This window comes from Excalfactoria chinensis, chromosome 4 (assembly GCF_039878825.1).
Source record: "Excalfactoria chinensis isolate bCotChi1 chromosome 4, bCotChi1.hap2, whole genome shotgun sequence".
Taxonomy (NCBI): domain Eukaryota; kingdom Metazoa; phylum Chordata; class Aves; order Galliformes; family Phasianidae; genus Excalfactoria; species Excalfactoria chinensis.
Genome location: NC_092828.1, coordinates 16,787,166 through 16,804,736, shown reverse-complemented (window position 1 = coordinate 16,804,736; position 17,571 = coordinate 16,787,166). Strand labels below are relative to the sequence as shown.

At 37.4% G+C, this 17,571-nt stretch overlaps 1 protein-coding gene across 1 annotated transcript in view; it reads left to right on the top strand.

Annotated features, from left to right (window-relative positions):
- The window catches only part of DHX15 (DEAH-box helicase 15), a 45,302-nt gene that overhangs the window by 21,893 nt on the left and 5,838 nt on the right, over nucleotides 1-17,571 (top strand). Inside the window, exons 7-12 of the mRNA XM_072334451.1 lie at nucleotides 1,905-1,991; nucleotides 3,393-3,542; nucleotides 3,693-3,801; nucleotides 4,905-5,096; nucleotides 8,016-8,138; nucleotides 11,178-11,368. Coding sequence (XP_072190552.1) covers nucleotides 1,905-1,991; nucleotides 3,393-3,542; nucleotides 3,693-3,801; nucleotides 4,905-5,096; nucleotides 8,016-8,138; nucleotides 11,178-11,368 — 852 coding nt within the window. The remainder of the gene's footprint in view (nucleotides 1-1,904; nucleotides 1,992-3,392; nucleotides 3,543-3,692; nucleotides 3,802-4,904; nucleotides 5,097-8,015; nucleotides 8,139-11,177; nucleotides 11,369-17,571) is intronic.

Sequence of the window (17,571 nt, the reverse complement as noted above, 5' to 3'; positions counted from 1 at the left end):
TTTATTATTTTACATAATTTAGCACTAATTTCCTTCGTCTGATTTTCAAGTAGATTTGGTTCTGATTTAGACTTCAGATGTTGTGGAACTTAAGTTTTTCTTGGGTTTCTTGCCGTGTTACTTTTGTTCCTTAAACTTTTAAAATAATGTTAGGTTAACAAGTGTAATATGGACATACAAAAGGATCCACTATCATAACTATTTTTTCCCTCTATTCTTGGGAAGTCCTGCGTAATTCTGAGTGCATTACCAGTAAATTCAAGTTAAATTGATGGGTTTTTGCGGACTAGTCATATTAACAATATTACGTTATCAGTATTGAAGTGTTCTCATAGAACTGGTGATCAAAAGCAGGACAAAAACCTTCCAGTGCCGCATTATAATTCATTTTGAAGCTTCTGGGTAGGGACGCTTTGTGTTTTAGTAGGTCCAGAAGAAGCTTAGACTTCTGATAAAATACAGTTTGCAGCAGCAAGCTGAATGTGGCCTGACCAGCCTTTTAACATGGAAGTGCAAGTTTAATTTGCATATTTAATGACTTGCAACATTTTTGTGTCAGTGCAATTGTGCTTCTGTGTCAGCAGTTAATTGCATTGGTTTTTTTTGTAGGTTATTCCTCAATGAGGTGTATTTTTTTTTTAAGAATTTTTAAATAGCATTTAGTTTCAGGATGAAACACTATATTGATTCCAGATTGGTTTTTTTTCTTTTGTCCCACCTAAATATTGCGTTCATTCGTGGCATCTAGCTGAGCTTAGAACTCAAGTCTACTTTGGATGCAATGAGTTAAGAATAATGACTGTCAAAGTGATTGGCCAGGAGGATATCATTAGAATTATCAATCTATTCCAGCCACTGGCTTCATTGTAATTCTGAACAAATCTTTAGGAGAATCAAATTCTAATTGCTAAACTGAAAATTGTGATGATGGTTCTAAAATTAAGAAATAAAAGGCAAGTGGTCAAACTGACATCCTGAACTTCTTTTGAATCTTATTTTTAAGCCAGCAGATTAGATTTTCTTTTAACGTGATATGTGACTTAATTGATCTGAGTTGGGATGAGAACTAGAAATATCTGTGTACTGCTGTACTGAGCTTAAATGTGTAAATGACAATGAACCAACTATCAGAACTCTGATATACCTTCCAAGTTTCATGTGGGATGGTCTGCAGAAATTCTATAGAAAATCAAAAGCATGACCTTGAAAATATGTGAATGTATTCAGCTATCTGGACTTTTTACAACACGGAGCTGAAATTAAACAGTGTTTGAGGATTTTTTATGAGATGTTTTGGTAGCTGCTTTATTCTGAACCAAGTGAAAAAATGTACTGTGCTCCAGTGTGTATAAAAATAATAAGCAAATATCTGTTTTGGCTGTTAGTGTCTGGAGTGTAAAACAGAGAAGGCTTTCCTCAGCGCTTAACTGAAGGGGAGCATCTGTGGATAGATTTGACTCATCAAAGTACAGTTACATAACCCTTGATAAAATACTGTTTAACAAGCTCGCCATCTTTGTGCTTAAAAAAGAGTTTAGAAAGCAACAGAAGATGTTAGAGAACCGGTTTGATGTCTCATTTTGTACTGGAGCTAAGCAAGATTTTGAATAGACATTTTTCACATAAATATCTGCTCTTTTGTTATTTTTTTGTTATTTTTTTCAATGCTATCTTTTTAATATTGTTAATGGAGACAGAACAGAAACACAGTAGGCAAAATTGGACGGACTTCAATGCAGGTTCATCTGGTTGACTTCAGATCCAACAAAAATTTTGGAGTAGAGCTCTGCTTGTTACTGATGAGGTGCAGAAAAATTTGCTGACAATTCTTGCTGCAGGGAATCAGGGCTCTGTATGACTATTTTCATGACCAAGTGGTTATTAACTGTTTCGTTTTTCAACAGGTTGTTGTGTCCACTAACATTGCTGAGACATCATTAACAATAGATGGTGTTGTGTTTGTGATTGATCCTGGCTTTGCAAAACAAAAGGTAAATACTTTATCAGTTGATCTGGTTTGATTAATTCTTCTTTGTAAACATTTTGACAGGTCTTACTTAACTGAAGTCTTGATGCTTAATTTTATGCCTTTCTTATACTTAGCTAGAACAGTGTAAAATAGCTTAGTAGAGAAGAACTTTAGTCTTAAAAATTGAAAAAAAAGGATTTGAAGTTAGGCGTAGATTGTGAATTTCCTAGATACTTGATTTACTGAAAGTAAGCAAAATGGATGCTAGAAGTTACCTGTTTATATCATGTTAGCATGGGAAGCTAGCACTAAAGTGAGAAGTAATAAATTCCCAGGCTAGTACTGTTTCTTGTCAGTGTTTATTGGGAGCTCTCGCAGCTCTGAAAATCACATACCACGAAGCATTTTTTGGAACATGAGGGGAGGTTCAGAGAACTGAAGTAGATTGCCTGCAGTCAAACCAAGAACTAAATAAAGAATGAAATTCAAGTCTTTTAAACTTAATTGAATTCTTTCACTGGTAACTGTCTTCATAACTTGGTTTCTTAGAGGCTTTTCCTTTAACACTCATGCATGTTGTCAGCCTTTCTCTCTTCTGTGGTCTGAGATACAATAGAATGTGAGTAGAGGTGATGCAGCTCAATACAGAAGTTGTAATCATCATTTAGGCGTAACTCTTTCTGTGAGCAGCTCTTCTGGCTGAATGCCGTCTGTAATAAGAACTCAAGATTTTGAGTGCGGTTTATACCTGTTCAAACCAGGAGGGTGTTAGACCATGAACCAGAGGATGTTTTCATCTGAAGTTGATTGTTTTTGCTTTATCATCTGTTTCATGAACCCTGGGGGTGGGCTGCTGTTTATGTATGACTGCAATGAAAATACTGTAGGATATCCCAGAGTATTTTGTATGTGAAAGTCAACACATGGCCCTGAAGTAGTCTTGCTTTATAATCAGTGTGATTTTACAGTTGCATTCAAGCCTTAATGTTACATTTCTCTGACCTATGGAACACAATTATTCAACCTTATAATTGTGTCAAGACAACTTGTTTTTGCGTGGAATTACTTGAGCATCAAGAGTGTGTTTAGCACTCTGTAGAACAAATTAGACACGTTAGTTCTGCCATGAAAATCTTATCTAAAAATACACACATATTTAAGGAGGATGGGAAGCCTGGCAGGAGATGATGTTAATAAAAGAATTAAAAGTAACTGCTGTTTTCTAGGCAGTTGTATTGAGGTTTTTTGTCAACTGATTCAAAGGATTATGTAGCCAAAATTGTTTTTTCCTTTCAGATTCATACAGCTTGTGATTTCCTTGCATTTGAAAATAAATTTAAAGCTGTCTTTATTTTGAGATAAGTCTTACCTTGAGTGATATTCATTCATCTCCTTTTTCTGCTCCTATTCCACTTTGAAATAGGTATATAATCCTCGTATCAGAGTGGAGTCTCTCCTGGTGACTGCAATTAGTAAAGCTTCTGCTCAGCAGCGAGCTGGCCGTGCTGGTCGTACCAGACCAGGCAAGTGCTTCAGGCTGTACACAGAGAAGGCTTACAAAACTGAAATGCAGGTAAGATTACTCTTTTTGGGAGTACATCTGTAAGAGCACTTGATCCAAGTAGCCAATTGCTGTGCTGCCAAGCAAAATCAAAGTTTGAATGCTTGTTCCTCCAAGGACCAAACTTCACAGTATTGAATATTTTCTTTTTCCTTCCCTTAGGATAACACATACCCTGAGATTTTGAGGTCTAACTTGGGATCTGTAGTGTTGCAGCTCAAGAAGCTTGGTATAGATGATTTGGTGCACTTTGATTTTATGGATCCTCCAGGTACTTGTTCCATATTTTCTTGTCTGCTATAGGCATAGGCAACTTCTGCAGACTTTAATTTTGTTGAATATTTTATAGAATGACATGAAATGTTATTTCCCACTTTTTACCATGATCCAAAAGAAACATCTTTGTTTATTTAGTGCTTTGTCTTACTGAAACAACTGTCTTAATAACGCTGTTTGCCTAAGAGCTTCCAGTGGAAACAGGAAATCTACTGAATGTTCTTAACTGCAAGGGTATGACAAAATTATGTGCATTAAAAAAATCTATTGCTGAGTGAATTTCTTACTCATCACCTTGATTACACTTTCTAATTGCACATCAGTTAACTGCATGTAAATAAAATTGGCTAGCATTTTAAAGCTGAATACATGCTTTTTTGGCTTAGTCTATAAGGTTAATGTGAATCTTTCTTGTAAAAGTATTAAATGTTAGAAATACCTTGAAAATAACAAGGTTGTGTTGCAAATTAAACTCAGAGATCAGCTTCCTATAAATACATCAAAGCTGGTTGAGTTTTTCCTACTTGAAATAAAAACGTAACGTCTATAAGCATTTAAGCAGTTTTACTGAACTAAATTGTTTATGTAGTGCAGTACTTTGTGGTTTGTATGCTAACTTAGCAGGCGTCTGCATTCTCTTTTGGTTTTTCTTGTGGACTTACGGTACACTTTCTGTAAGAAATGCAGATTTCAGAGAAGTTCTTAGAGGTTCAGATTGTGAAAGAACATGGATATCTAAAGCACATAGTTGAAATTCTGGGACTGTACCCAGTTTGTTTTCTGTTGAATAAGAAAGATGTCAGTGCACTAAGAGAAAATTGATATTACTAAGTGAATATTTAACAATGCCGCTGCTGTTTGAATCTTGGAAAGTAGTACTCTTCAAATATTCAAAGACTTTGAACCAGTTAGTAGCTGTTCTAAGTGATTTTTATCTACTCGTTGATTCATATCTGGGTGTTTATGATTGGATTTGGTAACAGTTTTGTGTTTGGAAGCCATCTGAATGGAGAGTGAAAAACAAGGTCATCTGTGCACTCTCATTCTTGCTTATTCATTGCACTTTGATTAACGTAACTACCTAACTATTTCTTTCAGCTCCTGAAACTCTGATGAGAGCCTTAGAGCTCTTGAATTATCTGGCTGCTTTAAATGATGATGGAGACTTGACCGAGTTGGGATCCATGATGGCTGAATTTCCACTGGACCCACAACTGGCTAAAATGGTTATTGCAAGTTGTGACTACAACTGTTCTAACGAGGTCCTATCTATTACTGCCATGTTGTCAGGTAATATTAAGGAAAGGGATACCAAAGTGCAGATCATGAGTTTGGGGGAAGTTTGACCTTTCCACATAAATAGCATAAGCAATCTGAAGTTATTTTTATGAAAAACTGATTTGTCAGAAATTTAATCCATTATGGGTTTGCTTGTAGACCTGCAGCAAATAATCATTAATGTGAAGAAATCAACGTGCATAAATAGGATCAAACTTTTTCACTAACTTTTAGTTAAAGTACATTTATTTGAGTTAATAGAAAATTTCGGTCTAGTGGAATGGAAATTTATTTTTAGTTTCATAATCGGGACTAAAAATGCTGGCTCAACCACTCTGCTTTTAAGGCAGTGAGATCTCTGTTGTGCATTCTTCTGCACTTTGATACATGCCAGTATTTCCAAAAGAATTAGAGCACAAATTATATTGAACGGCTAAACTTCTATGTGATAAGATTGTTAGTGATTAATTGTATTGGGAAACTAAAGAGCATTCATTACTTCTAAAGGAAAGAAAGTAAGTTTGGGGGAGGGTGTATATTTTTAATAGTTAATTTGTGTGCACAGCTGTACCTTGCATAAACTGAATAGCTCTGTCATAACAGCTGCTTGTCAAGAGAGATCTTGAGAGAAAGATGTTGTCAAGCAAGCGTTGCATCTCATTGCCCAGTTTACATATAACTGATTTCATTTTATAGTTGGTCTCTCTAGGACAAGCAGCAAGATTTTGTTCTTAGGAAAGTCAGGATGTTCTGTATTCGTAATTATTGCGATGTCTTCAGGGTGTGTTATTTAACAGGCTCTTTGCAGTTGTACTGCTGGTTATGTGCTTGACTTGGACAATTAGAAAAAAAAAAATCTGAGTTCAAAATCTGCTTTGGTTAAGTCTTACGGTGTATTTATATGAAAGTTTTTAAAAAGCAAGCTAAAATGTTTGTTGCAGAGTTATGATTGTTCAGACTCAGAGCAGATGGGCAGGGCAGAATCTTTAATTTTTAAATTAATGGTATGCTTAATTGCGGAGGTGGTGGTAGGTTGGTGCCTGTCTTTCTCTTGCCCCCAACTCTTCCCTATCCACCCCAGAAACAGCAATTAAAGGAAAATGTGCAAGTCTAGTATTTTTATCTGTTATAGTCAGTTGAATTGTCTTACTCCTTTTACTGTTGATGTTTTTTTACAAGCCATTTTTTTTTTGTTTGTTTTAAGGTAATTTTTTTTATGCTTTTTAAAAAGCATTTGGCTTGAAGCTGGTTACTGTCAAGGTAGCAACTATAACTCTACAAAGATGACTAAACAGCCCGGTGTTTTCCAAGTAGATTTTTCTTTTAAAAACCAGTGATGCAGCATCTGGTAGATAGTATACATAATAATGCCTTAAGTACACACAAGGATTGGCTGGATGTGGATAGGAATCCATGTAGTAGTAGACTAAAGTGAAAACTAGATACCAGAAAAGTGCAGGGAATAGTATAGAATAAATCAGCAGATTAAAAAGTTGTAATTCATTTAGAAGTTACTGTTGTCTTGCCATGGGATTTCACATTCCTAACTTTTCCATAGAGCAAGTGCTAATAATCAAAACTTACTCTATTACTGATTTTTACTTTCGTTAGTGTGTTTGAAACTAAAATAGTCTATTTTTTGCTTTTAAATGGAGGACTTAAAACATGGGGTATTTACTTAGCTCCTGCATTTCGATTTTATTTATTGCGTTAGACTTTCTGATTTGATACCATGTGGCTCACTATTGCGGTTTGCATTTTTCTGAAATTATATCCAGTATTCAATTCAATATACTTGTATGTATGTAGTGGTTCATGGGATTTAAAAATGAACACACAGTGGCTCTCATCTGCTGGGGATAGATGAGGTTGGATTTAAGTTATGAGCAGGCTACTGTAGTCCTGGGGAAAATGATTTGTAGTGTTAGCTGCAAAATTAATGCTTCTTCAGCATTAATTTCATTGAAATTGAAACTTTCAAAAATTACACCTTCAGTATGGCCTCTTTTTTTTTTTTTTTTTTTTCCAATTTATATCTGTAAAGTAAGATCCATAACTGCTTTGGGTGTATTGCAAATTCATATTGAAATTGCAAACCTGTAAGAATGTTGACAGACCACAGATATTATTGTAGCGAGCTTCACGGTCTTCAGTGGTCTGTACTTAGAAAGGGAATGTTAAAGCCCATTTTTTTTTTTTTTTGTTCACCTCAGAATAAGACCAAATCAGACTTCGGAGAGTGTAACAGTGGGCAGAGATCATGCCATCACAGGTTTTATTTCCAGTAGTGTCAAAGGACGGTTTAACCTTCCACCACTACCGCTACCATCACAACTTTTAGTCTTGATATTTTCATTCACATGTGCTTTTGTATACCAGTGCTGATAACAATACCATATTGAGAAGATGACTTGACTGTACTGGTATGTTCTGTCTAGTAGCAGACTTGTAATAAGGCTAATGCTTGTTTAGACTGTGTTAGTGCAGTATAGTTCCAAAATTACCTTCTGCTCTTATCCACTGTGGAGGATGGAGGCTTTCTAAGAAAGCAAACTTGCATTTCAAGTGTTCTGTTGTATGACGCTAGTTCTTGGTAGAGCTATCAGCACTGGGCCTTGAACCAAGATCTATTGAGAATTTTGGTATATATAGATGACATTGATGGCCTTCAGAATAGAGATTTTAATGCCTACGTATAATTCTATGAAAATAATCAGGTACTCTGTAGCTTTGAAACCCTCTTGTCTTACAGATGTGGTTAGGTGTTGATGTACCAAATCAAGGTAGTAAACAGTCCAAGATGCAGTTGGAGGCCATCCTGCCCTGCCCTATGCTCTGTGAACTGACCTAGCTAGGCCTTGTTCCTCTATCTGTGAATGCGTGACTCATCGATATGGGCGTTTGTGTTGGGCCCATACCAACCTTGTTTAGTCCCACAGTGTTTTGTTCGTCCCACGGAAGCAAAGAAAGCAGCAGATGAAGCCAAGATGAGGTTTGCCCACATTGATGGAGATCATTTGACGTTGCTGAATGTCTACCATGCTTTCAAACAAAGTAAGTTTGTACCTGTTGTAGCAAAAGAACTTCATGTTTTTTATGTGGCCAGCTTTTGTTCCCCAGTTCTGTGGGCGGTTGAGAGACTAGGTTGGGGTTTTTTATACTATTCTATTCTAATTCTTAGTATTTTCTTTTAACTATGTAAAAGAGCTATTAAAGTGCTGCTTTCGTTAGGAAAGAGAATCAAAACCTAGTAAGAAGATCATGTTTAAAAAAAAAAAAAGTCTGGAGTCAGGCCAGGCTTTTAAATCAATGTTGGTAACCTTGAGCAGAAGGAAGCAGGCTTTCCCATAATTAAGAAATATTGGAATTTTGTTATCTGATGCTAATTATAGAAAAGTCAGCATAATTGTTCAGGAACTTTTAAGGGTGAGCAGCACAGAGAATGTTTAATTTACCCTGGTTGTAAATCTAAGGATGACTCAATCTGGTTGGTAATGAAAAGTAATGTTTTATGATCTAGCTGCAGTTCTTGTGAACAGATGAAAAATGCAACAATCTTTTATCCCATGTAAAAACTTAGTACTCCTTTCTGTTGTGGTTTTGATATAGGAATTCTGTGTCAAAACAATTCAGACACTGTCTGTTTGGTAATCTGAAATGAAGGGTGTCTTCATCTTAAACACACAAATGTATGGATTCCAAACTGTCCTAAAAAAAAAAAGCAGAGAAACTTATAATCAAAACTTGCAACTGGGAGGTTTGTATCGATTGGTTCTGTTAGCTGTTTAAATAACAGGATTCAAATGGTCTTGAAGATACCTTGTATGTTCCTGAGCCGATGCTTTCGTGCTCAGGTTACTCTCTTCCTTAATGAAACGAGCCTTAGATAATTCATCAAAGGAAAATGACTGTTTGATGTCCTTGGCAGTAACTTAATATGTGATGAGGTCAGGGCCTAAATCTCTCAGGGCTACCAGCTGGAGTTGTTCTGTTTCTAAAAATACATGGAACCAAAATGTGGAGAACTTGGGCTGAAAAGTCAAGACCTTTGCTTGGTATATGGGAAATACATGATTGTCTGCTCCATTTAATATGGGCTACATATTAAAAATGAAGCAGCATTCTCTACTTTAACATGATGTAGTGTAGAAAATCAGGTGGTAGTTTGCCCTTTTTGTAGTTAAAATGCATCCAAATACAATAAATTTGTTAGACGTGTTTTGCTTTTAATCTGCTGGGGATGGTATATTTTCTTTTAAGGCTTAAAACGTAAATAGCTAATTTTTAACAATAATAATGTTTTGTATTAGTAAAGTTCATAACTGCATTGCATAATTTTGGTGCAGAAATACCTTCCCCGATGAATTGGGTACATTTTGTCAAAGTGATTTCAGTGGTTTTTAAAAGTTAAACAGAATTCGTAGGCTGCTTAAAGATCTCTTTCCCAGTACCAGAACCCAAGTTATATCCTTATTAGGATTTAGGTAATACAGTAGTGTTGATGTTATCTTGCAGAGTGAATTTCTGTTGTAGACTTCATGTTAAGCTCTGTCTGCAAACAGAATGTGCGTACTGGTGAATGCTGGGTGGTGGCAGTTTTCAAGGCATTCATTCACTTGTCTGCCCCTTTTTTTTTTCCCTGTCTGATGTTCCACAAAGTCCTTGTGTAACATTCAACGGAATCACGTATTTTTATATCACAAACATGCTGTGTGTGTATATAATGATATATCTTACATATAAGCACACATTTTCAGACATTCTGAATACAGTTATCAGTAGCAATTCTTTTGTCAGAAATTGGGGAGCTTTTAAAACTCATAATTGAGACTAAGTATTTCATTTCTGGAAGAGCCTATGCACTTCAGCCTCTTCTTTTCCTGGTTTCAAAAAAAAAACAAGTCTCCTGTACTGCTTGGCTTTAGAGATTTGCAGTTTTGCAGTCTTTTTAGCATGGGATTACCTGGGAAATAGTCTGCTCCATTTCACATTTCACTGTGGTATGGAGCTTTCTCGTATTCAGAATCAGAATAAAAAATGCAGATACTGTTTATAGCTTGAACAATACGAAACAGTTTTGGGTCATGCTAAAGCACACAGTTCAAATGTCCTAGAAAGCAATGTGCTGCGGTACTTAACAAATTTGACTTACACTGTGTAGTGTACCACGAGGTTCAGCATTTGTTTGATTTTAAATTCAGGCTGTAAGTTGAAGTACAGAAGCAACTTAAGCTTTCCTCCAATTATTTAGCACTCTCATTTAGATTGTGCCAATTATGTGAGCTTTATAAATTGACCTGCATTTCTACAACTCTGTTCAAGAGAAGTTGGGTTGTTAGGACCGGTTTTGTTGGGTTATTGAGCTAGCAGATACAGGAATAGCATTACTTGAGAACTAATACAAGTGGTAGGGATAGCTAGGTTTCTCAGTGTTAAATAAACATGTTTCTGATTGTCATAAAAACTCTTAATAGAGCTACCAGTAGTAGAAAGATTAACTTTTAGCATGGAAAGTTCACGGTTGTATTTTACCAGTCGCTTACTTTAACTTAAACTACTGTGAAGTGCATTACTCTTAGCATTGGGCTGGTGTGCTTATGTACCTCTTCAACTGTTAGCAGCTTAATTTTAAGGGTTTGGTTTGTCACCTGTATTTATGTACCACTGTCCTGTTTATTTGTTGTGTGCTACATTTAAAAATAAAAACTGCAGTGTTTATGTTGAGTTGCATTTTATGTTGTAGGTTTTGATGATTTTTTTTAATTGCAATACAGGTGAAATGTGCAAAATTAATTGCTGTGGTATTTCAGCAAAACATCAGTGATTACGTGTTCACTATGTTGAGGAGGAGGGAAACACTAATTTTCTTTTGTTTCCTGAATGGAAAATAATGTAGATGGGGTATCTAATGAAGGAAGTCCACTGAATAGGCTAAGAACTGTTACTACTTGCTTTAAAAAAAGTAAAGAAAACAAAAAGAAAAGTTATGGGTATCTTTTCTAGGTTCATCTGACTGCTCAGTCAGTTACTTGCTGTTTTATTTACTTATTGGATAAAATACTTATTTTTGATTCATGTTTTTTAATATTGCAGATCATGAGTCGGTTCAGTGGTGCTATGACAACTTCATTAACTACAGGTCCCTGATGTCTGCAGACAACGTACGCCAGCAGCTGTCACGAATCATGGATAGATTTAATTTGCCTCGTAGAAGCACAGACTTTACCAGCCGAGACTATTATATCAATATAAGAAAGGCATTAGTTACTGGGTATTTCATGCAGGTACGTGTGTGTTTTTGTAGGGGAAGCAGTTTAGTTTCTTATTGCTTGTAGTGATAGTGTGGTTGCTGTCACTCATCAAAACTTGAGGAATGTTACTTCAGTTGTGTATGGCTTTCTGAATTACCACTTGGTCTTTGAGTGATTAATCAGTTTGTTGTTCAAAGTAAAATGTTCAGTCAAACTTCACTTGGTGCAGAAGTTGTAGATAATCCTGCAAGTTTGAAAAATACAGTCTCTGGCTTGACCAGTCAGGAATTGACTGTATGAGTACTTCAACAGTGTTAATACACGCCTCAGTAATGTTGGTGCTGTCTGAGCCTACCACAAAACTTCTATCCAGTTGAGTAGGAATTACATTCCTTAATAGCCAGACTGCTTAATCCAATACTCAGAGATTAATTCAATTTCTGATACCGTGGTAGAGCCTTCACTTTCCTGATGAGCCCACCATTTGGCTGTTGTTTTATCTGTGATGTCTTAGTAGAGGCAAGCAAGGATGAATGATGAAGAAAACGGTAGCAGACTCTCTCTCTAGTGTCCATAAGTGGCCTCCATGGCTTTTCTCCATAAGTGGCTCAGTGAGCCTATCCCAAAATCTCGTTGTCTCTGATGTCCTTTACCAGATTTAATTGTAAGTGGACAGAGTTGTAGGGATTAGTAGGGTCCTCTGGGTATCATCTAGTTCATCCTGCTGTAAACTTTATTTTGCCACCTCAAATAAACTGGTCAGCCTGAGAACGTTTCTAGAGAGATTTTACTGCAAAAGTGTATTTTACCCCCATACTCAAAATTATTGAGTTGAATCAAGAGATAGCTGTGGTAGGTCTATTGAATGTATTTGAAGTCAAAGCCATTTCAACAGTTCTATTCTTTAATCTCCATGACATTGTGATACCTGACCTCAACTCTGAGCCTTCTTTGATGAATTCCATGTTGCTGTGTGCAGTGTTCGGTAGAAAAATTGTTTATAATGCCAGAAACAGGGAATGTTGTTTACCTACAACTAAAGGGCTTAAAAATTAAGTCTGCGTGCATGTTGTGCCTTCTGTTTGCAGAGATCCTCTGGCATTTTGAGGGCTCTTGTTAAGAAAACCCGAGTAATGAAATGCACACATCAGTTTTATCTGTTTAGTACAGAGCATGCATTGAATTGCAAGTGTGAGCACTTGCAACGTGTATTCATGTACAGTGGGTAGTCTGTGCAAGCAAAGTAGTAAGGTGTGTAGACACACGCTGGTTAGCTTGATTCTGCAAGCTCCTGAGCTTAACAACTTAGTCTGAAATGGGAAAAAGAGTAGCAGCTGCTGTTCTGGTGTAGTTCTTGACTACAGTACTCACGCAGCTCAGTACTTTGGCTTTCCAAAGGACATTTGCCATGGGTTACCTAGATTTACCTGTGCCCGTGGCAGGGGCAACTGTCCCATAGGGCCCCCTGGCCTGGAAAATGATGAGAAAAAAGGGGCCTCCGGTGGCGCAGTGGTAGAAATGCTGCTTGCAACACCAGAAGCCCGGGGTTCGAATCCCCCCTTTGGCGCAAGTGGCAGAAATGCTGCTCTGCTACTCAGAAGGGCTCGAATCCCGGGAGTTGGACTCGATGATCTCTAAGGTCCCTTCCAACTCGCACGATACTATGATACTATGAATGGAAAAAACAGTGGCAGCAATCTAAGGAGGTAAACTTATTTTACTAAATATTATATTGAAATACAGGATAACACAATATAATACAATATAATTGGAATTAAGGCTAACGAATCAAGTAGAATAGGAGAGAGTGAGTCCTGAAACCGAGAGGCCTACTGTAACTCTAGGCGAAAACAGCTGGAACGCTCCCACACGGCTCCCCCTGGCTGGCAAGGTCCAGCCCCGAAGTCAGATTATATAGTGTTCTTGTCATATGACTTATCCCTGACCGTGATGTTCTCTGGGGCATGTAGTCTTCTGCTGTGAGCTGCACATTTAGTTAACGGTATTTATGCTTTATCATGATGTTATGATGTGGAATACTGATAGCAAAATTACAAAGCCATGACAACATTCTAGGCCCTTAAGTTACTCAAACATTTGAAAGGTGGATACAAAAAACAACAGTTTTTGCAGAGCAAAAACACTGTTCCGTTTGTCTTCAAGTTGAGCTTGAAACCTTTTTGGAAAACACAGCTTAATTAAACAGGTTTTATCAGGGTTATTACAGAAGATGAAAGTCAATAACCTGTGCTGTATGAAAGGTTAGATTTTTGAGGCTGCTCATTAAAATCTCATTGTTGCTACTGCTGAGGTTTTGGTACTACTTTGTATATATTAAAGTCTGTATGTAATCAGACTCCTACGGTAATAGGTATTAAAATGAAGCTACAATATCAAGGTGGTCACCAGTGCATTTAATGGTGTTCACTTCTCTTAAAGAATGCAGAATACAGTTTTTAATAGCTTTGGAAAAACAGCTGCATGACGTAAGAGCAGCAATTTCAGAAATTCAAGCACCAGCTATTGCTCTTCAGCACGTACCATCATTCATTCTTTCAAGAAGAAATATGAGAAACAATCAGTTCCATAAACTGTTGAGACCAACCTGCCAAAATTGGTAGCCTTTGTTACTGTAAGTGCATGCAGCTTGGACAGCGTTTGATACGTTTATCTCAGAGTACGTGGTTGGGCTGAGTTCTGTAATGTAATGGATAATATAAGCACACTTAAAACTTCAGAGGTGGAACAGCGACTCAATTCTTAATAAAATTGTGATGACCTTTGAAAACAGTACTGGGGAACCTGGAACTGGAATGTTTTTTTTAGAGTAGCATGTTCCATGGCTTCTGTGTGAATCTGTTGCCCTGATAAAAAGCATGATACAATATCAGCAGGGGGGATTTTCTCAGTCTGCAGAGGAGCCTGTTGCAGGAAGAGATGCATGGGCTGCCTTGAATCCTTAAGATCCTTTTAGGGTGGTGTTTATGTAGCATGCATTATGTAGTCAGTAGTGTTCAACTTTTGGCTCGTATTTCCACCCTCATTTGCAAATGTTTCATATTAATACATGACAAGTTCTTTGAGAAACTCTAGGTTCAGATTTGGTCCCCTGTGCCTTTCTTAGCACTGTTTGTCGCTGTAAAATGAACCTGTTTGATAGGCACTCTTGGTGTGGTTCTGTGGTTTCAGTGGAAGCCTGATTTTATTTTCATTTCTTTCCACTCTGAACAAACGTGACTGAATCACAGAATGACCGAGGTTGGGGATGATTTACCTGCCCACCAAAAGTGATTTCTGTGAAAACAAAACTGGGAGAGCATCTTGTTCCAGATCTCATTTGATATATTCCTCTGCCCCAGCATGCTTATGTCCTAACATCCATAAACAGGAATCCTTTTGTGGTCAGTTGTTGAGCCTTTCTAGCCAATCTGCCATTTGAAGCCTGGGAGAGGAGTCCAGGAAAGTTGCTTTTCTTTAACTAAGCAGATGTCTAAATACATTTTGCAGAGGAGTACATGGGTTTTGTTTTCCTAATCTTTTAGGAGCTTCACTTGTGTTTTTTGTTCTTTTCTTCATTTCTAAAGATGTCCTTTCACCTCTCTCCTTTGCTCCCCATATTCACAGAAGGTACAGAACTACCTGTGTCTTGTTTTTTCCATCCTTCCTGACAATAGGCACCCCAGCTTGTCTTGTGCTGTCTTTTCCATGAGACCTCCCTGTCAGTTGATTTAACTTAATTTGCTGAATAAAGTAGCAGAAAACAGTTGACATTCTCTGCCATATCAACATGTTACACTGACTTGTTGAAGGCTAAAACAAGCAACAGAGCCTTGCATAAAGGAGAGCTTGGATCATATATCTGTATTATATCTACATATGATATATGTACCTAGATATATCTACAAGCAAGAGAAGGATAGGTGAGAGCAAAACCCTTTTCCTGATATTGAGGACCCCCCATGCTGTATTTTACAGGCATTGGAACTGGTTGCTTGCCAGGGCTGCAGAGGTGCATGGGTTTATACACTGTCTCATGTGTGTGCTCGTTTGCTCACTTATGTCAGCCTTGGTGCTTTCCAGAGCCCATTCTAAGTTCTTATAGCAGCGTAATGCTGCAGGCTGCTTGCACCTTCAGAGGAAAAGCAGAATTATCTTTGTCATCAATGCTGAAACAGCTCTGTCCAGGAGTGAGCAGGACAATGTAGTGGCAGGTAGCTGGATTATCTGCTTGCTGTGGAGCCATCACTTCACTGTGTGTGTTTCTTTATAGCATGGCCGTTACTGAAGCTGAAATTAGCTATGGTTCTGTCTGCTAACAAGCGTACTTAGGAGAAACGTCTAAATGGGATAAATGCTGTGGGCTTGTTACTGTCTCAGAATTGAAACAAATTGTAATAGTGTGTAACCACTTAAAGGTGCCTTAACAGTGATATCAGGGTTCTAAGATGACCTTTTTTCTAATAGAGTTACTCTAGTCTTTTTCCTACTCTAGACGTTCAGAGCTCGCTTTGCTTTTCTTTTGTGTTTTTATGAATGTTCTTAATTAGATATATCAGTCTTTTTACTTCAGAATTGCACAACTGGAGTGCTGCCCTGTACATTGTGCAGGGAAGGAAATGGTTGTGTGTCCATTTGAGGAAATGTAAATCCTGCTACTTTGCTGTTTTTAATATATCTGGGGGTGATTGAGGTGGTCAAGGTAAATTGTATTGATTTTTAAATCCAGCAGAACAGTTTTGTAGAAACAAACTAAAATGGATCGTATTGTCCTTCTGTGGGAAGAACAGCAGCTGGAACACCCTGATACTTTTGTACACATAGTCACTTCTGGAAAAAATATAATGTATTTTTAAAAGCAGAATAAAAAAGTGTAATTCAGCACTCACGTGCACTACTGCTGTGGCACGTCTGAAACAGATGAGTTATTAGTCTGCTCTGGTTTGCAGCTGGACTGCTCTTTAACTCCACAAGTTTTGGGTTGAGCTGAATGGAATTAAGCCTGAGTTGTTCTGGGCAGCGCACTGTTAGTTTCCTTTAAGAGTGCTTATGTTGGCTCTCCAGACATGAAAACAAAGTAGCTGTATAATGTGGTGTGAACAGCTGATGATTATGAAAGTGAATGTCCTAGGTAGGAGTGTCATAAAGTGTAACAGAGAGGCATGTTTAAAAGTAAATAGCTTGTTGCAAAGCTCATGCCCTGATGTGGAATTTGAGGTGAGTATTAGATTAGAAATGCTGTGATTTTAATCTAATAAATGTGGTTTATCTCTGAGGAGGAAAAAAAAAAGGATAAGTGTAGGAATTAAAACAATTGAAAAGCAACAACGTATGCAGTCTGTATTAGAGGGAAATAGCTAATGATGATAGGATTGTGTCTTTTGCACATCTTTTTAGCTGTTCTGTTCTGCTTAATCTTTTTATGGTATTTTTGTACGTATAAATGATGAAATAACTACAAGGGTCATCTTGAATTTCCGGTGCTGGAAGGTTAATTTTAGTTACCTGTACTTGTAGATTAACTGCTCTTACAGAGAACATCCTTCTAAGGACAACTGATTGCCTTACCAAATCTTAATGAGCTCAGGTATCAGATCATCTTGGTGAGGCAGACATTTCTACCCTTTCACAGACGAGAAGCTTGGTCAGGGAGGTTAATTGATTTTTTTACCAAGGTCACAGCAGAAGTATGTTGCTGAACCTACATTTTTCAGCTCTGAAGCTTGTGCTGTACCGAGGCTGTTCTTACTTTTGGACATGTTAAATTTCCTCTTCTAACTGGACTGACACTGTTTTTTCAGGCTTACTGTGAGGGAATTTGTAGAATAACTGATCCGTCAATAAAATTATTACTGAAGCAGTGCATCAGTAAAAGGATAATACAGCTACTGTAGGACCAGTAACCAGCAGCTGCAAACTGTGCTGGGAGGAGTCGTCTGTGCTAGGTCACAGCTGATGGTGGTGTTCACAAGTGTCTTTTAAGTATTTCCTTCAATACTGTCTGCATTGCTGCTGTACTAATAATTCTTCTTGGTAACAGTTTTTATATGTTGTTTGAATTGTATAGCAGTGTATACATGTAAGGAAGGCAGTTAGTGGGAACATCTGGCATCTTGATTGTGTGTGTACAAAAAAATCTGAATACTTCAAGTGACCCAGTAATGTGCTCAATTTAGACAAGGTTTCTAAGCTACAATGAAGTGTTTTGGGTGCAGTGCTGCTTGAAGTCACTCAAACCC